At 36.0% G+C, this 20,804-nt stretch overlaps 1 protein-coding gene and 1 non-coding gene across 12 annotated transcripts in view; one reads left to right on the top strand and one right to left on the bottom strand.

Annotated features, from left to right (window-relative positions):
* br (broad) overlaps positions 1-20,804 on the top strand; it is a 110,918-nt gene that overhangs the window by 77,238 nt on the left and 12,876 nt on the right. For 5 of the 11 annotated variants that reach the window (XR_010370060.1, XM_053754090.1, XM_053754091.2 and 2 more), the window contains 6 exons: positions 4,042-4,082; positions 12,306-12,543; positions 14,969-15,151; positions 15,708-16,169; positions 18,328-18,490; positions 18,835-18,882. Coding sequence is in view for 9 of the 11 variants with exons in the window: in XM_053754090.1 (XP_053610065.1) it covers positions 12,358-12,543; positions 14,969-15,151; positions 15,708-16,169; positions 18,328-18,490; positions 18,835-18,882 (1,042 nt within the window). In the remaining 2 variants the exon portion in view is untranslated. Of the gene's footprint in view, positions 1-344; positions 407-4,041; positions 4,083-12,305; positions 12,544-14,968; positions 15,152-15,707; positions 16,170-18,327; positions 18,491-18,834; positions 18,883-20,079; positions 20,796-20,804 lie in introns of those variants that run through there. The other 6 variants (XR_010370061.1, XM_053754095.2, XM_053754097.2 and 3 more) reach the window with 4 other exon arrangements.
* On the bottom strand, positions 13,002-13,085 carry TRNAL-UAA (transfer RNA leucine (anticodon UAA)). The gene has a single exon. It is a non-coding gene; the product is annotated as a tRNA-Leu (tRNA).

Here is a 20,804-nt window from a genome sequence, read left to right on the forward strand (position 1 = left end):
AATGCGATCAGAATAAAGTCTAAATATAAATAATAAAGTATTTTTGAAATCTTCATTAAGCAAGCCTAAGAAGTAATGGAAAAAAGTTTTCCTTTTGATTTGAGAACGACTTGTCGTTTAACAAAAAAAAATATGTACCTATTCATTTGGTTCAGCGTTGTTTACTACAATAAATAAATTCTTTAACTATATTCTAGCTTACCTATGAATCATCGCATTTCTCCATATAGCATGCAAAATATCGATAAAATTATACTCGATCACACATCACTAATAGTCATTGCACTTCGCTTATCGAAACCAAACGTTTTTAATATTTTTACACAAATATTTATTGGTGATAGACAAATATTAGCGTCATTTTGTTCGACACTAGTCACGGTTGGCGACGTCACTCGGCTCAATGGTGAGTTTTATTTTTACACTTAACTGTTGCCTACGGTACGGCCACGTCTTGCGTAAACCAGGCAAATTTACGAACCTGGTTATCAAATGTATGTATTAATTCCCGCCCGGCCCTGGCAGAAGGGGCAAACCCAAGAAGTGCTGGCTTGATGTCGTCAAGGATGACGCGTGCCAATGGTCGCGTGACAATTAGGGATGCGGACGACCGTGCGAAGTGGAGACGAAAAAGTAGGAAAGCGGACCCTGGGCTCCGATACTCAACGGCTGAGGGAGAAACTTGGAAAAAACTGAGAGACTAATAATTACCTATATCACTCTGTATCCTTTCATCTCCATACAAAAATCACATTCTTCTTCTTTTAGAATGTGATATTGCTAACACTGGAGTCAGATTTTATTCAAGTCGCCTAAAGACATTCAAACTTTTGCGACAGCTTAGCGACATCTAATGGCAGTGTAAAATGGGATAATTAAAAAAAAAATAGATTCACATAATGAAACACGATAATCAAATGTCACTTTAATTAATCTATTTTATTTAGTATATTTTGATCTCATTAAATCATAATTAAAACGCATTTTGACGCCAACCTCAACATATTTTTTCACTTGAAATAGGTATCAAATGGAACTAAACTATTATGCATTGGAATGACATCGACATGCCAAGAAGATCTAACATTCACCATACCTAAAAGCCAAAAGGTTATACGCTATAAAAATTATAAAAACACAACCGCTCTTTGTGTAGTCGGGTAATATAAAAAGGCAATGCACCCGGAGCGTTGTCCTAATGCCACAATCATTATGTCATAGTAAACAGAACGTGGTTATCTAGAAAAATGTCGTATTTTTTTAATAAATATAACATAGTATACTTTATGGGTCAATGAACTGACTGATTAGTATGAGTAACAGCGCCCCGCGGCTTCACTCCCGTGGCAAAAAAAAGAAATAATTATGCCAATTTTCCCATTTTTGTACCATAGTTTGTTTTCATAGCGAACATTTTGTAAGTAAATCGGCAACTAGCTCTCACGTCATTTGCTGTGAGACGTTGTCGACTTCGTATAGATTTTTATGTTACGTGCGTGTACAAATTTCATAATATTATATGTTGCCCGCGGCTTCATCCGCGGCAAAAAGTAGTATATGTCACTCTCCTACTCGCCGAACACATCCACACTAAATTTGATGTGATTTTTAATATCATTTATGATAATTTATTCGTGTTGGTACAAACCAACATATAATAGTACTAGATGTTGCCTGAGGCTTCGCTCCCGTGGGAATTTTGACATAAAATATAGCCTATAGCAATCTTGGATAGTACTTTCTAATACCTTTTTATTGGTGAAAGAATTTTTGAATGAAATCGGTTCGGTAATTTCGGAGATTACCCGCCTCAAACATACAAACTCACAAACGCTTACCTCTTTATAATAATAGTAACACGTATTTAATATACATGTAAATGAAGCGGACCTTTGGCTCCACAGCTCTAAAGCATAGAAAGAAACCGGGAAGTCGCTCAGATGTGAGAGAGTCGTGCAAAGTTGAAGTGTATCATTACAAAACAAAGTCGCTTCCCGCCTGTCTGTCCCTATGTATGCTTATATCATTAAAACTACGGTCGAAGCTCGGAAGGTAGGTGTGTAATTTATTATGGTTTTAACCGAGCGAAGCCGGGCCGGGCCGCTAATATGGTAATTTTATAGCGATGACACAGTTTTGACAATGCGATCTATATTTTGTTAAACCATCTCATTGGCGCAGTGGTAAAGTGCTTGCCTCTGAACCGTGAGGGCCCGGGTTCAATCCTCGGTGGGGTCATGATTGAAAATGATCTTCTTTCGGAACGACCACTGATGAGAATAAATGCCGAAAGAAACTCATTTAAACAGTGTTGGTCCCTATCATTACCATTATTGTTTTTTACAATGTTTTTTTTTTCTAATAATATATAAAAGTACATAATGTACATAGTCAAAAGGTATATCAAAATAGGTTATGATTGTGATCCGAGTGCTGATTATAATATATCGATGTGATATTCATAATTATTGTCATGGGAAACCTCGATTAACAAGTATATCTTGTTTTATTTTTTTTAGGAAAGGAAGAGAATTGAACAAAAGAACTAAAAAAATGTCTTCCGGTTTCAATAAACGCATTACAACGCAAAAAAAAATATATATAATGAAGATTTTTCTCACTACGAATTCAAAGTTTGGCCTGTATAACATTTCGTTCATATTATTGATATTAAACATAACATTTTTTTGTGTAAAATTATTATGAATGGCGATGTTTGTCATAACAAGCACTGAAAACCTATATTGTGTTAAAACCAAATTATTTTAACTTCGTCTAAGAGACACAGTGGTTCAACTTTAATTTGTGACATTTTAAATCGATATTTTGTTAGCAAATTTACTTATTTGGTGTACGTTTTAAAATAAACCTTTTGTTGAAGAGTCGGTTGTGTCGATCAAATCGATTAGTTGCTAAACTAACTCCCTCATGTAATAGAATTAATCGCACGAACTCACAACAATACCAAATGGCATCAGAAATTGAAAACTAGTCATGCCAATCACATGATCACCCTAGCTAAATCTATTTTTAGTCATCGTGAGCACATATATTAAAAATTTCAATGAAATCAGAATATAGTTTTCGAAAACTCCAGTACAAATATTGCTCGTTTGATAAATAGGATAGAAACAAAAAACAATACAACTGTGTTATTTAATTAATCGTAATCGAATACACGATATTAATATTAATCGTAATTGAATACTACAAAAATAAAGAAATTTTGATTTGATTTGACATAATTAATCGCACGCAACCCATCTTAAAAGCAAATTACGCACGTCACTTAACTTCACATATCGGCAAAAGTTTACGGTCCTCGAGAAACTTATCCGTAAACGTAATACATAACCGATAGAGCCTCCAAACTTCACACACGCACACACACGCCCAACCGTTAGTTACTATTGGTCTAACTTTCACTCTCAGCGGTCCTACATAGTTCGAATACCAAATAGCGCGCTCCCATTGGTCGTTTCGCATTTGACCTTTATTCTGATTCGTGCCGTAGTCTCATATACCTGTTGTTTACGGAAATAATGTATTGTGAAAGCATTTCCGTTGGATAGATCCCGTAGGTATATCAGCCCACTAGTGAGAGTATGTTATTTGTGAAGTTCTCGCAGATAACGTCAAATTTTCGCGATCATAATGACTCAAAGGTCAAAATGTGTATCTACTTGCTTGTGATTGTTATCGGTTGAGGTGTTTTCATTTTTTGGCAATAAATGTTTATTTATTCATTCAAAATAGGTAAGAATTGTTATCTCTCACGCAATTATGAATATAACCGTCTAAAATAAATATTCCAGCAAAAGTTATGACTAGTAGTTTTAAGTACCAAATTTATTAATTTAATATATCTCTCTGTTTTTGATCTCAAAGGCTTTTCGTAAACCAAATACGTGTATAATTCTATTATTATATATATTTTTTACGTAATTAAAAAAAAAACAAAATAAAAACAAAACGTACAGTTTTGTTATAAGTTTTTATCATTACATATTTTATTTTATTATATTTTTTTCTTCTTTGCAGGTTACTACACAGTATAACAAACGATTGGCGAGCTGACTAAGGTTCGTATCATATTTGCATACCAATTCTAAGTAGAATAAGCCTAACACGTGTTCCCGGTTGCATTAGGGGCTATGACGCCGTGAAACCAGCAATTATATGAATAAATTTAGAAGCAAAAAGTAAAAATTGTTATTATTATTATTGAGTGGACCTTGGGCTTCGAGACGTCAGCAACCCCGAGAATAAAGCCAGACGCACAGAGTGTAGAACGAGAAAGTAAAGTAACTTTCGTAAAAAAAAAAAAAAAATTCTTCGAAACCTACAATCTTCATATTTTCCTTCAAAACCAATGTATTTATGTAAAGAAAGAAAATAAAGATTGCCTAAACAAACTCTCGATTGACGTCGTCTCAATAGGTATGACGGCCATCGTTCAGTAAAGAATAGGCACATATTTATTTTTAATTTTTGTTAAAGCAGATGTGAAAATATGTTGTACACAATGTAGTTGAAAATCTTACCTAACCTACAAATTCAAAATTCTAAACAAATAAATAAAATAAATATTTTATTTGCGCGAGCGCTCTTAATTCTATAGCTGACTGTAAGATCTGCTTTTGTGCCACTTTAATATATTTTGATGTACTTGTCATGATTTTATAGTATTGTAACAAAGCGAAAATTAAAACATCCGTTTTCGTGCAAGCAACATGATAACTCGTCAAATGCATTGCAGGTCACAGCGATCCAGAATTGATCTCTATTTCACAAACAAAGATATACTGTAATTTTTTAAATGCTAATGAAGACGATAAGGTAGGTCATGCAGATAGCTCAGCTAGATAAGTCTAAAAATTTAGAGTCCACGATAACACAAGTTGTCCGACAGCTGGACAAACATTGCCAAATTATGATTGAAGGTCACAATGGACGTATTTTAATAAAATACGCACAAATTCTATTATTCGGTTTATTTTTTAAATTATAGACGTTTATTCGCTATAGTATCAATCAATCAATCAATCAATCAATCAATCAATCAATCAATCAATCAATCAATCAATCAATCAATCAATTTAGAACCCACCTACTTAATAATTGGCTACCCGACTGGGTAAATAATTAATACATAAAGGTATTAACTTATTTTCGCATAATATTAAGTTCGCCCCACAGGTCTTATAAAATGGCAAATTCCTAAAATGGTAATTTCCTAAAACGATCACTTCTTAAACAACTTAATGTATCCTCTATTGCAAAATAGACGATTACCGTAACACATTCTTAGACAATCATTTTTCAGACTATATATGTTCGACGTTTCAGATTCCAAGGTCAATTTTATTTGCGAATCTAATAGTAATGTAGGTTTGTTTTGTCAGCTGTTTGAGCCTTAATACCTAGGTAATAAGACTGGACTGATACCGGCAAATTTGGTGCTACGTAGGAACCAAAACATCTGTGCAATTTGTAGACTAGAAAATATATGTTGAAATGTCAGTTATATTTAAAATTTATATAATTATCGGTCAACTGGCAGTCAGGAGAAACGTTCGAAACAGAAAGAAAATGGTATGGTAAAAGCTAAACCTGGGCCTGGCCAAAAATAAACACAATTCAATTAAGTGTAGCCACCGGAGACCGGCTGTGACTGGTTGAATCTAGCTCTATTCTAGCGTATTCAAAAATGACTCTAACGATTTCTCTTCAATTATAATTACTTCGGGGGCAAAAATCGATCTACTTAAATTAGCTAATTCGTTTTTTCCATATTTTCATTAAAGCATTTAACAGAAATAGCGTCGCCTGTCGCCCGGTGGCGTGTGGTTCCACTTAAGAATAGGATCATACGAGGCGACTAAGGGTGGTGACGTAAGTCAGGCGGCCGTTTTATAAAATCCCAGCCACATCTACAAATTTTTAAGGTTTTTTTTTTTATGCTGACCTCGGGCTTCGCGGTTTCACAACCCCGAACGTAACCGGGAACATGCAGAGATGAGAGATAGAGAGAGAGACAGTCACCTGTCGCTCAGGTACTGAGTTATAAACAGGGCTAGAATATACCTCCGATTGTTGAATTATGTTTGCAGCTAGGAGCTGAAAACCTAAACTAACGTGATAAGATAGAGTAGCCTAGGTCTCTGATAAAACGCTAAATTTACGGAAAAAAAAACTGATAACGCGGGATATCGCATTGGCATAGTGGAGGACTAATCCCTTGTAAAAATAAAATAGTTTATATTGTTTGTTATATATGTCACGCATGCGCCAATAGCTCAGTTGGAAGAGCCTCCGAAATGGCATGGATGTGGGTTCAATTCAGAGTTTTGTCATTTAATTCCTTTAATGAGAATTAATGGAAATGTGTCGTGCAAGTGTTGGAAATTAAATAACTCAAAACACTAGTCGTTTGTAACTTTTATAGTCATTAATGATATAACTCAATTTCAGATGAAGACGTAAAAAGATCCCATTTTGGACAACAATTCGAATAGCACCATATTTTTTTTTTACTTTTGAATTTTATTTTAACAAGCGAGTGCACGGGCAAAAGCTAGTCATTATGTAAAACGTAACGATTTCATATCATGAATAGAAGGGTGGCAAGACACACCACACAGTAAATTCTTTCGCACCTATTCAATTAGCGTGAAAGACACTCGCCCTTTAGCTATGACAGAAGTCACGAGCGATAAGCGATTTATTTATAAAAATGAAATTTTACCAAAATAACATTTATGACACAAGCTTTTATCTTAGGCTTTTATTGTCGACAGAGAGGTCTTATCGCATTCATCATATGACAAAAAAATCATGCCCGTTTTTTTTAATTTTTTTAATGATAAGTGTGTAAGACCACAATCGCATCGAGGTTACATAAAGCCGTGACATATAACTATGTTGAGCGGAAACCAGTCTGGTGTTGGTATACTATGTCCAATTCCTTATCCTTGCATATTATAAAACAAAGTATTCTAACGCGTCTGTTTGTTCGTTATAAACTCAAAAACGACTGCACTGATATCCGTGCAATTTTCACCAATAAATAGGGTGATTGTGATAGTGTTCCTGTGGAAGGTGACGTGTAAAATGTATTATCCTTTTAAGCGAACGATACTTACTTTAGTAAAAAATAATTTACCACGCTAATTTAATAATAACTATCAAAATAAAAGTTTTGTTATACAAACAAATAATCAATTTTATACATAATATTAGTTACGATTAATTATAAATTTTTATACCACATATTTTTTTCTATGACCATACAGAGAGCGGCATTAACAAAACGGCCATGTTTTAAAATGGCCGCTCCAACATTAATCTATTTATCTTCCAATGAATGGCTTTTTGTATCTTTAACGCCTCTATAAAGGACTGTAAAGCTTCTTTATGTACTTAACAGTGTCAGTCTTTTTAAAAATGCCTCATTTTCAGCCCGGTGGACGGTAAAAAGGAATTATTTTGTTATCCTAATCCTAACCACTAACTCTGAAGAGGTAACAGACAAACACATAAACTTACTTTCGCATTTCTAATATTAGTATATTAGGTATTAGATAGTATAGATATTAGGATTATAAATGCGAAAATAAGTTTGTATCTTACCTCTTCACGCTATATCGATTGGAGAAATCTTTTCGAAATTTTTCATGTTTGAAAGACGACGTGTAACTATCACCCCGGAACAAGTCTCTTTACCGTATGAAACGCACGCGGGCGAAGCCGCAGTCAAAAGCTAGTATTGAATAAAATTGTATTAATGTGATCCATCAATCGAAAGTTTTATCTATTTAAGTATTTTTCTCTGTCTCCATAATCTAACTAAAAATACGAATAATGTGTAAATCCCTTGATTTTTGTTTCCATATAATTTTATAAAACCTAAATTATACTTCAAAATGCTGGTGAAATAAAAACCGGTCATGTGCGAGTTGAACACGCGTGAAGAGGGTTCCACATTGCCCGTGTAATGTTTTATTGAATTATTACTACTAGCGGTATCTAGTGGTGTTGTAGTGAACTAGTTTCCGTAAAAACGAAAAATTAAGCAATGAACTATGACTGTTTTTCAAAATTCTTAACTAATTTAAAAATTTTTGGCTCAGTGATCTTGTGTGAGTGATTTTTTGTACGAAACCCTAAAGACATACATATTCATAGAAAATTGATTTTCGCGAGCGCAACCGCAGCAGAAAGCTAGTAGTGAAATGTTTATATTGTGATAGGCAAGTACCACGTGAAATATGTGATAAAGTTTTTTTTTTGTTATCACTGATAACGGCTTAGAACTATGATTAATCTGCATTGGGTGCAATATCACGACGCGGGTCACGTAATATGAGGTATATATTATACCAAAAATATACTTCATAACCTTATCTTTTATTATAAATTATGTATGTATGTATTGATACTCGATCATGCCTCAACAGCTCAATAGCCGTTTCTGATGAAATTTCGTTCTGGGGTAGGAAATGAATTATTATTAACTACCGGCCCGTCCCGGCTTCGCTCGGGTAAAAATATAATAAATTATACACCTAAACCTTCCTCAGGAACCACACTGTCTATTGGTGAAAACCGCATGAAAATCCGTGCAGCAGTTTTTGAGTTTATCGCGATCAGACAGACATACAGACACGGCATAGAACTTGTTTTATAATATGTAAGGATACGTGTGATTATCGATAGAAAAGTCGCCCCTTCCGAAGCACGAAGGAGCTCAAAATAATACATTATTTGGTCACCCATCCAATGACCGACCATTGTGAGAGTATCTTAACAACAATCATCTCAGGTCGAATGCGCTAACCACTGCGCTAGTGAGCTCTTCCTTTAGTCATATCAAAAAACATTCTCGAGAAGTTCTGTCTAATCAAAACCACACGCCTCCTATTTTAACCAGTGTGTAGGTTACACACTGGTTGATTATTAACTTGTGTGTGAAATGAAGAAGGCAATGGTAAACTAATCCATTAATAATGCCAAGAAAGTTGTTGCGTGTGTTTCATTCCACGTAATAACCACGACCCTCAGCCATGAGGAATACGACTATGAAGAAGAAATCTCAATTCTATCTATAAGCACACCATACAGCTAAACGTGGCTATCGAGTTTCGCAACTCTTAAATTCTTATACAATCAATCAATTAAAATACCATAAACCACTCAACCTAGACAGACAACCTCGCGGGTAGACCCCTTAAGGGGTAAAGACGAAATACTATGTCGATATACGATATACTATGTAATATGTGTGTATGGACTAAAACGCATAGAAAAAAATTAATACAAATGAAATGAAATTGTTTATTTCAGACAGTGCACGAGTGCCTGGTCCATATTTTGTTAGTAGAAGACTTAAAACTATGAGAAAACAAAGACGTAACATTTCGATTACAAAGAAACCTATTCCAGTAAAAAAAACTACCAACATAGTTCCGATTAGCGCATTTCTTACATATAACAAAGCAAACTTAACTCTGCACTCGCTGTCGGTCTAATCGGCACAGTTTGCTGTACCTCGTCAGGTATTTCTGTGAATTGGAACCGCAAATATAAGTTTGTCGATTCTGTAAGTTTTCAAACAATAGGAGACAATAAGAAGCCGTGATACTTGACCACTGCGACTGAAAACTGACACTGTGACATAGCACAATAGAACTGTGTTGAACGCTCTAATGTAGGTTATCATTTTTTTTTTTAAACACTAGCTGCGCAACGTATCTCCGCTTATGTGAAAACACATTAATATGTATATCAAAAATTACAATTACTTCCTTAAAAAAATGTTAAATTTGTAGATAAAAAATAAAATTTTGAATTAATCTTAGTTCAAATAGATAAACTCAATGCACAAATTGCATTGTTATTTAGGAAGTTATTGTAATTTAAGATACATGTATATAGCTGTTCGTAAGATATATATAGATACTAACTTTTGCCCGCGATTTCGCCCGCGTAAATTTCTTAACTGACACGATTTTCATACACAGTTTCACCCCCACTATAGTGAATTGAGGGTTGATTGTTCAAAAAAACGTTGTTTGAACTACGTCCTTTTACAATGTGCATACCAAATTTTAAGTTCAGCGGTTTAGCCATGAGAGCGAACATACACAGACAGATTTACTGTCATTAGGTCATTCGGGGATGTAATATGTGGAAACGTCTTATCTGATGTAGGTACATATACGCAACGTGAAAAATTACCTACAACAGTACTAAATAAACACTAATATAATACTGATATGACCTACAACATTACTAAATAAATATAATAGGTACTAAGTAATATTCTTATATTCGAAAATTGTTGCTTGCAAACAACCTATTTCTTCATCCAAAAAAAAAAATTTTTCAAAAACGTTAGGTATTTGTTTCAGAAACCTAAGTAAGTATTTACTATTCCTATTCGAACCGTGTCACCTTTGCATTAGTTCTCAGAAAAAATAAATTCGTTATGTTTTTATTATAGACTAGTTGTTACCCGCAGCTTCGGCTCTCACTATCGGGTCGATTCGCAGTGAGACGCAACTAAACACGCGAGTTCACGCGACGCGACGACAACCACACCGCAATGTGATTGGTCCGCTGTGACTCAATGCGAATCGACTCGATAGTGAGAAGTGAAATGCAAATTTCGCCCTCTGATCCCGTCCGATATTCACATAGGCGAATCCGCCGGCAAAAGCTAGTTTAAAATTAATAAAAAGTATTTACGTTTTTCTTTTCGATTTTTCTTTCCAAGATTTTGGCCTTGGCGTTGTTTAATTAATAGGAATACTTAAAAGGCCCAACAACAGTAAGAATCACTATAAATTAGGGAGTGTGTACGAGAACTTCATTGTTCAACTTTAGGCTAATCTAAGAAACTTCAGGGGCCGACGAATCCTGTGGAATTATTCATAAAAAGCTCGAGTTTCCACTAAGTTTATTCGCTGGCGGCCGAAGCCACAAAAATAAGGGCACAGAAATGTACCCATGTATACAAAATCGAAATTAGAAAAAGCATGGAAGAATATTTTCTTAGGGTGAGTTATATTAGAGGTATTCATTTTTTGTTGATCTATGGTTGCATCAGACAAATTTAACATTGACTTTAACCTGCGCGCCGCTTTCGCACACGTTGCGCTCACGTTTTCCTGTGCAGGGGGCTCTTACCATCATCTCTTAACGCGATCCACTTTACGACCTAAACTGATCAACTTATTTTTTAGTATATGAATGGGATTCATTCTAGGTTCCTAAATTTGAACTGAATACTACCACAACGGATTTTGATGGACGAAAAGACAGTTTTAGGTGTGTAGTTTTTTATGGTTTCTCCCAAGCGAAATCGGGGCTTGCCGCTAGTGTAAAATAAACAATATTATCGCCATAATTATGTTTCTTTTATCATTAATTGGCAATAAGTACAACTAGATTATAAACTGTGTGAAAGTAACTGTTAAGTTAACATATTATCTAGATGATATATGGACAATGTAGTTTAAAAAAATAGGCCAATCGTATTATTCACTTTCTGTCACAAACAAGGTGTCTATATTATCTATGTATACTTGATACTTAGTGCAAGATATTTTTATCAAGTTTGACCTGTATATAATCTGTGGTACGGACAATTTTATTGCAACAAAAATACCTTATAAACGAAGAAAGAATTTAATAAGAAAATAGAATTTTATTGAACGCTTCTTATTTTTAATTCATAAAGTAAACATCTTGATCCTTAAAAAAAGTTAGAATTCACATACGTGACCGTAACGCCATCTATCCCAAACGCCATAAATTAATAGTTCCAACTTTTCTCACTGGAAGTAGTATGAGAAATGTTGCAAAAGGAGATAATTTTACACATATTTTTTGTTTAACCTTAATATATGTTATTATCTAAGCCGATCTATTCGAGCGAATCGTAGCACCAAGGTCACAGTCAAAAAAAACCACAGCAACAAGAAAAAATTAATTTACATACAATAAATAAAATACCTATTCTATCCTAGTTCGAACTCAGAACTATAACAAATTCTACAGTGCTCACAATTATTTACTTTAAGGCACTTATTCCTTAGATTTAAAACAATGTGATAAAGTGTATATTATTAAAGTTATTATAAAAAATATCCTTCGGCTCTATGTAAATAAATAAATAAACCACATCAATATCAATAGCTTAAAAAAAGTCGTATATTGTGTCAATTTACTAATTTTCTTTTCAATTTTATTTTCTCAGCTGCCAGGACGAAAAAATATTAACATAATATTTTTTTTCACAGACTACATCGAACACATGTTTCCATAACACAACCGCGCGAAAATAAATCCAAAATGGCTGACAACCAGCACTTCTGCCTGCGATGGAACAACTACCAGAGCAGTATAACCAGTGCTTTTGAGAACCTGAGGGATGATGAGGACTTCGTGGACGTCACCCTGGCGTGCGACGGGAAGAGCCTGAAGGCGCACAGGGTGGTACTATCCGCCTGCAGCCCATACTTCAGAGAATTGTTAAAAGTAAGTTGGATATTTTTGTCTTTTAAAATAATTACCTAAATTGAGGGATTCATTTCATTAGATTGAATTTAGTTTTTTTTTTAGAAAATAAGTTAATTTAAATTTTATTTAGATAATATAGTTAGGTAGTTTTTAATGGCTAATTTTTGAAGAAAAAAAGACCTTAATAATCAAAAATATCTACTTAGTTTAAATATTTGGTTAAATTATATTTATATTGGATATAGTTAAATTAATGTTAACAATTATGACGTATAAGATAATCACATGACCATTATGCAATGACCGTGTAATTGTTGTGCAATTACGTTTAAATAAATATAAAAATGACACCATGTAGAATAAGTAAGTAGGCCTAACTAAAAATGTGGTGAAGATTTTAAAAAATAGTGCCAAAAATTAAAAAAAAAAAGTATCAAAAACGAAAACACAAAGTAAAAAAAGTAGATTGGTGTTTTTGTCAGGTGTGGGGTTCGAACCCACGCTCCCTCTCGGGAACCAGAGCTTAAATCTGGCGCCTTAGACCACTCGGCCAACCTGACATGTCTGGCTGTGGTGAAATTACCGACTGCACTCTGAGAGCCGTTACATATTCGTGTTATCGTAATGCAAAGCAATGCAATTTTTTCCTTCACTTTATTATTGTCACGCATGTTAAATATGCAAATTGATTCTCAATAGATAAATTATTCAATGCATTTAGTTTTTTTTTTTAACTTAACATTTGTATTGTGCAGATTGTATACTTAAAAATATTTATTTAAGTATAATAGACTTTAGATCCCAAAGACCAAAAAAGATGCTAACTATGTACGAGTTATAACATAGTTTAATAAATAAGATGTAATCATTGATATGTAAACCGTAAAAACTATAAACTTTACGACGTAAAATAGTCTTGACTTTATGGAACGCAAATTTTCAGTGCCACCACTTTAATAAAAAAATAAAAAACCGTTTTTAGAACGCGAGTTTAAAAATGCCAAGCCTAATGAATTCGTTTTCGCTCGACGCATTTTTCATGAATTGGTTATTGGTTTGACACCTGTTGAAAAAATAAAATTTTATTTAAATGTCTGTTATTTAATTTCTATTTGCGACAATGTCAAAGCTGATAGCGGTAGGTAACTATGTGGAATGAAACACACAACAACTGATTGGTCTACCAACATATTACTTTTTAAAACTACTTATAATACGTGACAAAACCCACAACAAACAAAATAGGTTAGTTCTAGAGCTAAAACATTATACTTCTGAAAAAACTGTATGCAATTTCCAAAAAATGTAGCCAATCGTTTTTCACAGTAATTGTAAATTGCTAACATTACCTTATGATGAATGCAGTATAGAAATTCACGGAAAAAGCCACCTATGAATTCTCGTAAACAATCACATAAGTTGACATTTCGTGTTCATTACTCTTCAATATACACGTCATTAACAGTCCAATCAAATATTTTTTCTAATGTCAAAATAAAAAAAATCCATGGGTCTTGCATAACAGTGAAGTCTTATGACGTCACAATTATGGAATAAATAAACTTTCCTAATACTTAAAAAAATATAAATCGCGTCGTAATTACATAGAATTGAACTGGCGTTTAATGTGTTTGATTATTTATCATATATCGACCCGCAATCTATCACTGTAAATTAAGTTTAAAAACATTTACGTAAATTTACAGCTAATTGTTACAATGTCAATTTTAACGTATTTGATGCCTTTTTAAATTATAAAAGAAATATAACAAACCTGACGTGTGTAATGATGCGGTGGTGGTGTAATGCTTAAGAGGCCCACCTGTGGATCGAAAGGTCCCAGGTCCGAATCCTACTCGTGCCACATGAGTTTGTATACCACTCTTGACTCATGTAATTCATAGACCACCACTTGCTTCCGATGAAGGAAAACAACCAGTGCCTGCACACTGGTTGATTATTATCAACTTGTGAGTGAAATGGAGAAGGCAATGGTAAACCACTCCATTAATAATGCCAAGAAAGTTGTTGTGTATGTTTCATTCCACGTAAAGACCACGACCCTCAGCCATGAGGAATACGACTATGAAGAAGAACTTCTAATATTATAGCCCCATATACTTTTTTCTTTTTGACATTTGGAAAAAAGTCCGATCCGATTTAACTTAATGGCGACTACATTATCATAATATTTTTATAGTCTAACAGAGATCCAGTCCAAACGTGATTATAGTTTGTGTATAAGATCATAAGATGAAATTCTAACCCTTTCTTACCAGACTTCAAAAGTTATTGGTTTTCGCGCGTATCTTGTATGTTTATATGTATATAATATTCTTTATTACCTCATATCCTCAATTTATTTCAAACATTTTATTTTTAACTAAACATTTTTCTGTTTTGTAAATTCTCCTGTTTCTCTAAAATATATATTCTTCAACAGTCAACCCCATGCAAGCACCCGGTCATAGTGCTCCAAGACGTGGCCTTTACCGACCTACACGCTTTGGTGGAGTTCATCTACCATGGAGAGGTGAACGTGCACCAGCGGAGCCTGTCCTCCTTCCTGAAGACCGCCGAGGTCCTCCGCGTGTCGGGCCTGACACAGAATGAGGACGTACAGGGGGTAAGTCATTAATTATCCTATTGTATTAGAATATGTTTTCGGTAATAGTAGGTTTGGATATATGTGGCCGTCCAAATCAAAAGGGACCTTATGGCGCCCGGCACTTACGCCATTATTGCCGTTGTTTTGTATTCGAACAACGGCAATAAAGACCTAAGTGCCAGCCGCCATAAGGTCCCTTTTGATTTGAACGGCCACATATAAAAATAAATCCATAATTTGCTCTCTTAATCGACGTGTTACGTCATACTTGTCGACTTATTGAACATTGTCACACACTCGTGCTTTATTTCATACTCGGATTTATTAAGGTGATCCGCTTCGCGCGAAATTCCCGCTTCTTATGTCGAATATTCCTTGTGTCATAATATAATTCATTGTTATGGCAGTATGAATAAGGGGAAACAAAGTTTGACGCGCATGCGGTAACACAAATGCACATGGTGCACAAGACAACAAATGCAGATGCTGGGATCTAGTGTCTTTAAAACCCCTATAGCAAAGAAAAAAAAATCTTTGTCATTAATATGAAACTAACACGAGTTTCTCTCAACAGCCACTGCTACAGTCGCTACGAGCATCGGCGACGGCCCCCTCCCCGCACACGCCCCCCCACCCCGCGCACACCCCGCACCCGGTCCACACGCCGAGCTACAACGAAAAGCTCGAGGAGGCGCTCTCCCTCCCCACCCCGCAGATGCTCAGGCGCATACCGCTCCCCCCGCGCCGCATGTCCCGCTCCGCGGACAACTCCCCTGACGTCATCAAGCGTCCACGCCACGACAACAACAACACGGAGCAGAATCAAGTCCACGATTTCTCCACCAAAAACTCAATCAACAACTCGAGGCATGAGCCTGGGAATAATGGGAATGGCATATCGAATAGCAGTTCGTCTCCTTCGCCGAGGCTGATGGACGATGTCGTCAAGAACGAACCGTTGGATATGATGTGTGTCCAGAACGCTGACATCGACAGGAGCACTGACGACACGCCGCCACATCACCATAGACCACTTGTGAGTTGGTACATTTATTTTAGTTTCACCTGTCCCGTCTGTCTGTTAAATATTGCAAGTTAAATTTCTACTGCTACAGATTTGAAATTTTCCACGTCACTTCAGTTACTATGACAATACATTTATCATGGTAAACAAGACAAATAGTGGACCGAGAATTGGCTCCCAACGAGGCAACTCCTCATCGGTTTGCTGCACGGACATGATTACAGATGTGAGAGAGATGATATAATATATTGATTGACAAGCGATAGTGCACCCAGTAAGGACATCCAATAAGGAAATCCCTCATTACTTACCTTGACGGACCAACGACATCATTATCTTTACATAGTATAAAACAAAGTCGCTTCCCTCTGTCTGTCCCTTTTTTTTAATAGACAGAGTGATCAGATTTATACAGCACACGTGCGAAACCGGAGCGGATCGCTAGTACCTAATAACAAATTCCTGACAACAATAAAAGCTTACAACAATATATTTTTTATCAAGAAATTTTTGGCTTATTCCATAAAATACATACGAGATGATGCTGAGCAACCAAATCTCCTATCTGAACACTATGAAGAAAACTATAAAGAGCCTCTATGGGTGTACTATTTAACATAATAAAATGTTCTAAGAACAACAACAAGACAAGATACTACTTATTCGCTTTGAAGACCTTGACCTCCGTTATCTTTAGATGAGACGTTTCAAGAGGATTACAAACAGACGAAAAAATAAGTTTATCTTTAAAAATATCCTTTAAAAACAATTATAGAAGAATTCTTTTCTTGCGATGAACTGACATTATAAATGCGAAAGTTTGCGAGGATCTAAGTGTGTATGTATGTTTGTTACTCTTTCACGCAAAATCTAGACGACAGATTGTTATGAATTGATTTGGTATACGGGTGGAATAACACATAGGGTTTTTATCCCGAAATTCCCACGGGAACAAAGACCCGGGGCGCAACTAGTGTACCATAATTTTGATTATAACAAAACACTATTGCCTACTGGCCTATATTCTGAGCCTATCATAGACTTTCTTTATTCAAATTGAATATCTACCTACAGCCAATCCCAATGATATAGTATTAGGATGAAAAAGGGAAGTAAAAATATGTTAGTCTGGTTTAACATTAAAAAATTCGTAAAAAAAATATTGAATACTTAATAATATAATTCTTGCGTTGCGTTTTAAAAAGGTTCGATTAAAATGTTTATAATAAACAACCATTTGTCTACTGGCCAGTATTGTTACCCATAGACTTTTTTAAACTAGGTATATACAGCCAGTCCTAAGATATAGTTAGAAATTTAAACACTCATCGGTATGCTAACGAGTGACATTGAGTATTACCGAGTATAGAGACGACTCGTCTAGCAGTCCCGGAACTAATGGTGTTGGATGACAGACATACGAGCGTTCGAATTGACAGCCGTCATTTGTTCGCAAATTACATTAGATCAGATAGTTCTGATTGGCTTACCGAGAAAATAGTCTGTGTTTATATACCAGTATTTTATTTTCTAAAGTTTTGTAAAGATAAATATTTGACGTTTTTCCTGTATCCCTTTTTGTTTGTGGGTTCGAATCCCACGAAGTGGTATAGACAGCCAAGCCAAATCTTTTAAAGAAATCCGTAGATTATCAAAATAGATCCATAACATCGAATATTAATGTAAATCCATCATCGCTAACTTACGTATTGACACGAGTCATAAATATATAACCTTTTTTTCGACAAAAACAAACAAAAATTAAAGTTTCTCCGTTCACCACTTCAAAAAAATTGTTTTGCTCCAAAGTTAGATTGGAATCGTAACTTAAATAGTGAAGTTAGATATAACTGAAACACTTTTAATTTGATTCGTGATCTTGCCAGAAACGCTACACTGCCGCAAACTTTTATTAAGCTTCAGAGAGCTTCTATTTCTAATCTACTTCGTCTAAACCTAATTATCCAAGCTTAGATTACTTGGAAAACATTTATTTTGGGAATAGTTATTATCATTTCTAACCATTTTCTGCCGGCTTAACGTTTTTAAATAGAACCTGCGTAAACCTGTTTTAAAATATTAAAAATTAGACACGTAAAATATCAATGCGCAAATCATAGACGAATAAAAACACATTATTAACTTCAATGCCTATTCCGTCCTGTCTCAGGGAGGCGGGCCACCGTCTCGTGGCAGCTCAGCCGACGCTGACGACCGCACGCCGCCGCCGCAGCTGCCTCCGTCCCCGTTCGTCACACCAGACACGAAATTCCCATCATACAACTTCAGCATGGCGGCCCTAACTGATCCATCTTTGGCTGGTAAATATTTTTGTATGTTTCTTTCCAGTACCATTATTATTTTCTGTTTTTCTTTACCTTCCACATCTTTTTCTGCCAACTTTTAGAATTGCTTATCAAATGTGAGATCGATACGTTTTGATTTTAGAACAATTGAGTATTAAATAAAATTGCATGTGACGTCCAATGACACCTTATCAAATTGATGACTACTGCTCAATAAAATAAAATAATAACTTTTTTCTTAGTAAACGAATTGATACTTAGATCGTCTTAGGTCGCTATTGAATAGAAGCTTTCCTATTTCCATTTCTGTTTATTCCGCCTTACAATATCAACCGCACAGAGCGATGCATAAGATGTGGTGGTGTTTCCAGGTCTGCCGAGCCCCCTGGCGCCGGACGGCATGGCAAGCACCTCTCAAGGTGAGTGACGGCTTGTCTAGCAACAAGTTTATTTTATGCATTACTACATATATTGAAACAAACGATATTTTTAATGCACTGTCTGTCGTATGCCACATCACCGCTTCCTCTCTGCTCTGTCATTATTAGGTTTATATATCATATTAGGTTTTATATTTTTTAAAAATGTATGAGGCAATTATCACGTGACATATAATATATTATTTATATATTTAAATATCTCCTCTTAACTCTATATATGACTTCATTTGTGCTCTGTGTTCTGTAATAAATATTAATGTTAGCTTTTTGTGTTTTGGTTCGATGGACTTGCATAGGTGAACAACCTTTTAAATTCGCTTTCAATCGAGTGTCCACTCTGGTTGTCCCGTTTTATCATTGAACCAAAATGCAAATTTGGCGTGCATGTTTACTGTATTGTAACCATAGATTAATGTATACTATAAAACAAAGATATGCTAGCTTGTTTTCTAGATGTGACTTGAAAAGTGTGCTAGGCAACCCTCATCCCGTGTCTCCGATTAGGCTCTTTCTTTTAACGTTCTATTTGCCATTTCCTTTCTTTATATCCTCAATTTTATTTCGGTTTCCTTTTACCATTTAGTACAAACATCAAAATGCACTCAACTTGTAACTACCAATTGGCTTTTAAAACAAATAAAAAAAAATAAATCGAATATTCGGAAGGAAATTAAACGAGCAAAACAGAGAAGATATTTCGAAATTAGTCAGAAGAGTCCGCAGCCGTAGAGCGCGCCACCCGACCGAGTCATTTACTTAGCGAAGCATAGCAGATCCCATGATTCATTATTGTTTCTAAATACACACTCGAATTACCTTAATCGCATTGTCTTGGGAATCGAAATAACGTGTTAATAAACTCGCATTCAAGATCGGACAATGGATTTAGATGGTAACGTGGTGTCAGATATAATTAAATATGCGTCCAATTATTTCATTGAAGACGTCGCTTCGGAGATACTCGGGCGGGACCGTGGCGACCCGAGCCTCATGACGTCATCACCCATCGCTGCGCTTAAAGCTAGGCCCGATACTAATACCGCTTGTAACGGCGCGACGGACGGCTATCATCAGTAAAAGGGGGGTGGCGGTGCTTGTACAGAGAGGCTACGATAAGGAGAGTGCATTAAATGAATCGGAAGCTTCGATGGGGCTAACTGCTTGTGTTGTGACCAGGTGGCGCCCGCACCCCCCAAGAGGAATACCGATGCGAGCCCTGTAACAAGTCCTTGTCGTCCCTGACGAGGCTGAAACGGCATATTCAGAACGTTCACATGCGGCCGTCCCGCGAGCCTGTCTGTAACATTTGCCGCCGGGTTTACTCCAGCCTGAACAGCCTCCGCAACCACAAGTCCATCTACCACCGAAAGCAGCAGGCGCCCCCCGCCCCGGGCCCCTTCTTCCCCGTCAATTGACGGCAGCCCCGCGCTCCCCGCGCCCCGCATCCGTTGCCATTCGAAGAAACTAAGCTGCCATCTTAAAACGCCATAGTCTTGCCCGTAGACCTTTAAGTTTAAACTGTAACGCGATATGTTCCTAACTGTACATAGCATAGTTATATACTTTGCATGCGCATCGCAGACTTTAATATATGTATGTATTATAACTAAATACGCTTGGCCGTAAGCGTGTCGGCGCCAGTCGGCACGCTTGCGTATGGAACCAATTGGGACATCAGTGTCGGTGCACGCATAACCACCAACGTTTCAAAGCGCATTAGTCAATTCGGTAATAATTGCCTCTACAGCCCAGGTTTTTCAAATTTCTTGACCAACGAATTGTGCCAATTGGTTCCTAGTTGATGGGACCTGTTGGAGAGCGGTCGCAGTGGTGTGGGTCACCGGGGATACGATCTGCCGTCCCCGGCTGTTGGATTGTTGACTAATGCGCTAATGTTGGTT

This window comes from Plodia interpunctella, chromosome 13 (assembly GCF_027563975.2).
Source record: "Plodia interpunctella isolate USDA-ARS_2022_Savannah chromosome 13, ilPloInte3.2, whole genome shotgun sequence".
Lineage (NCBI taxonomy): Eukaryota > Metazoa > Arthropoda > Insecta > Lepidoptera > Pyralidae > Plodia > Plodia interpunctella.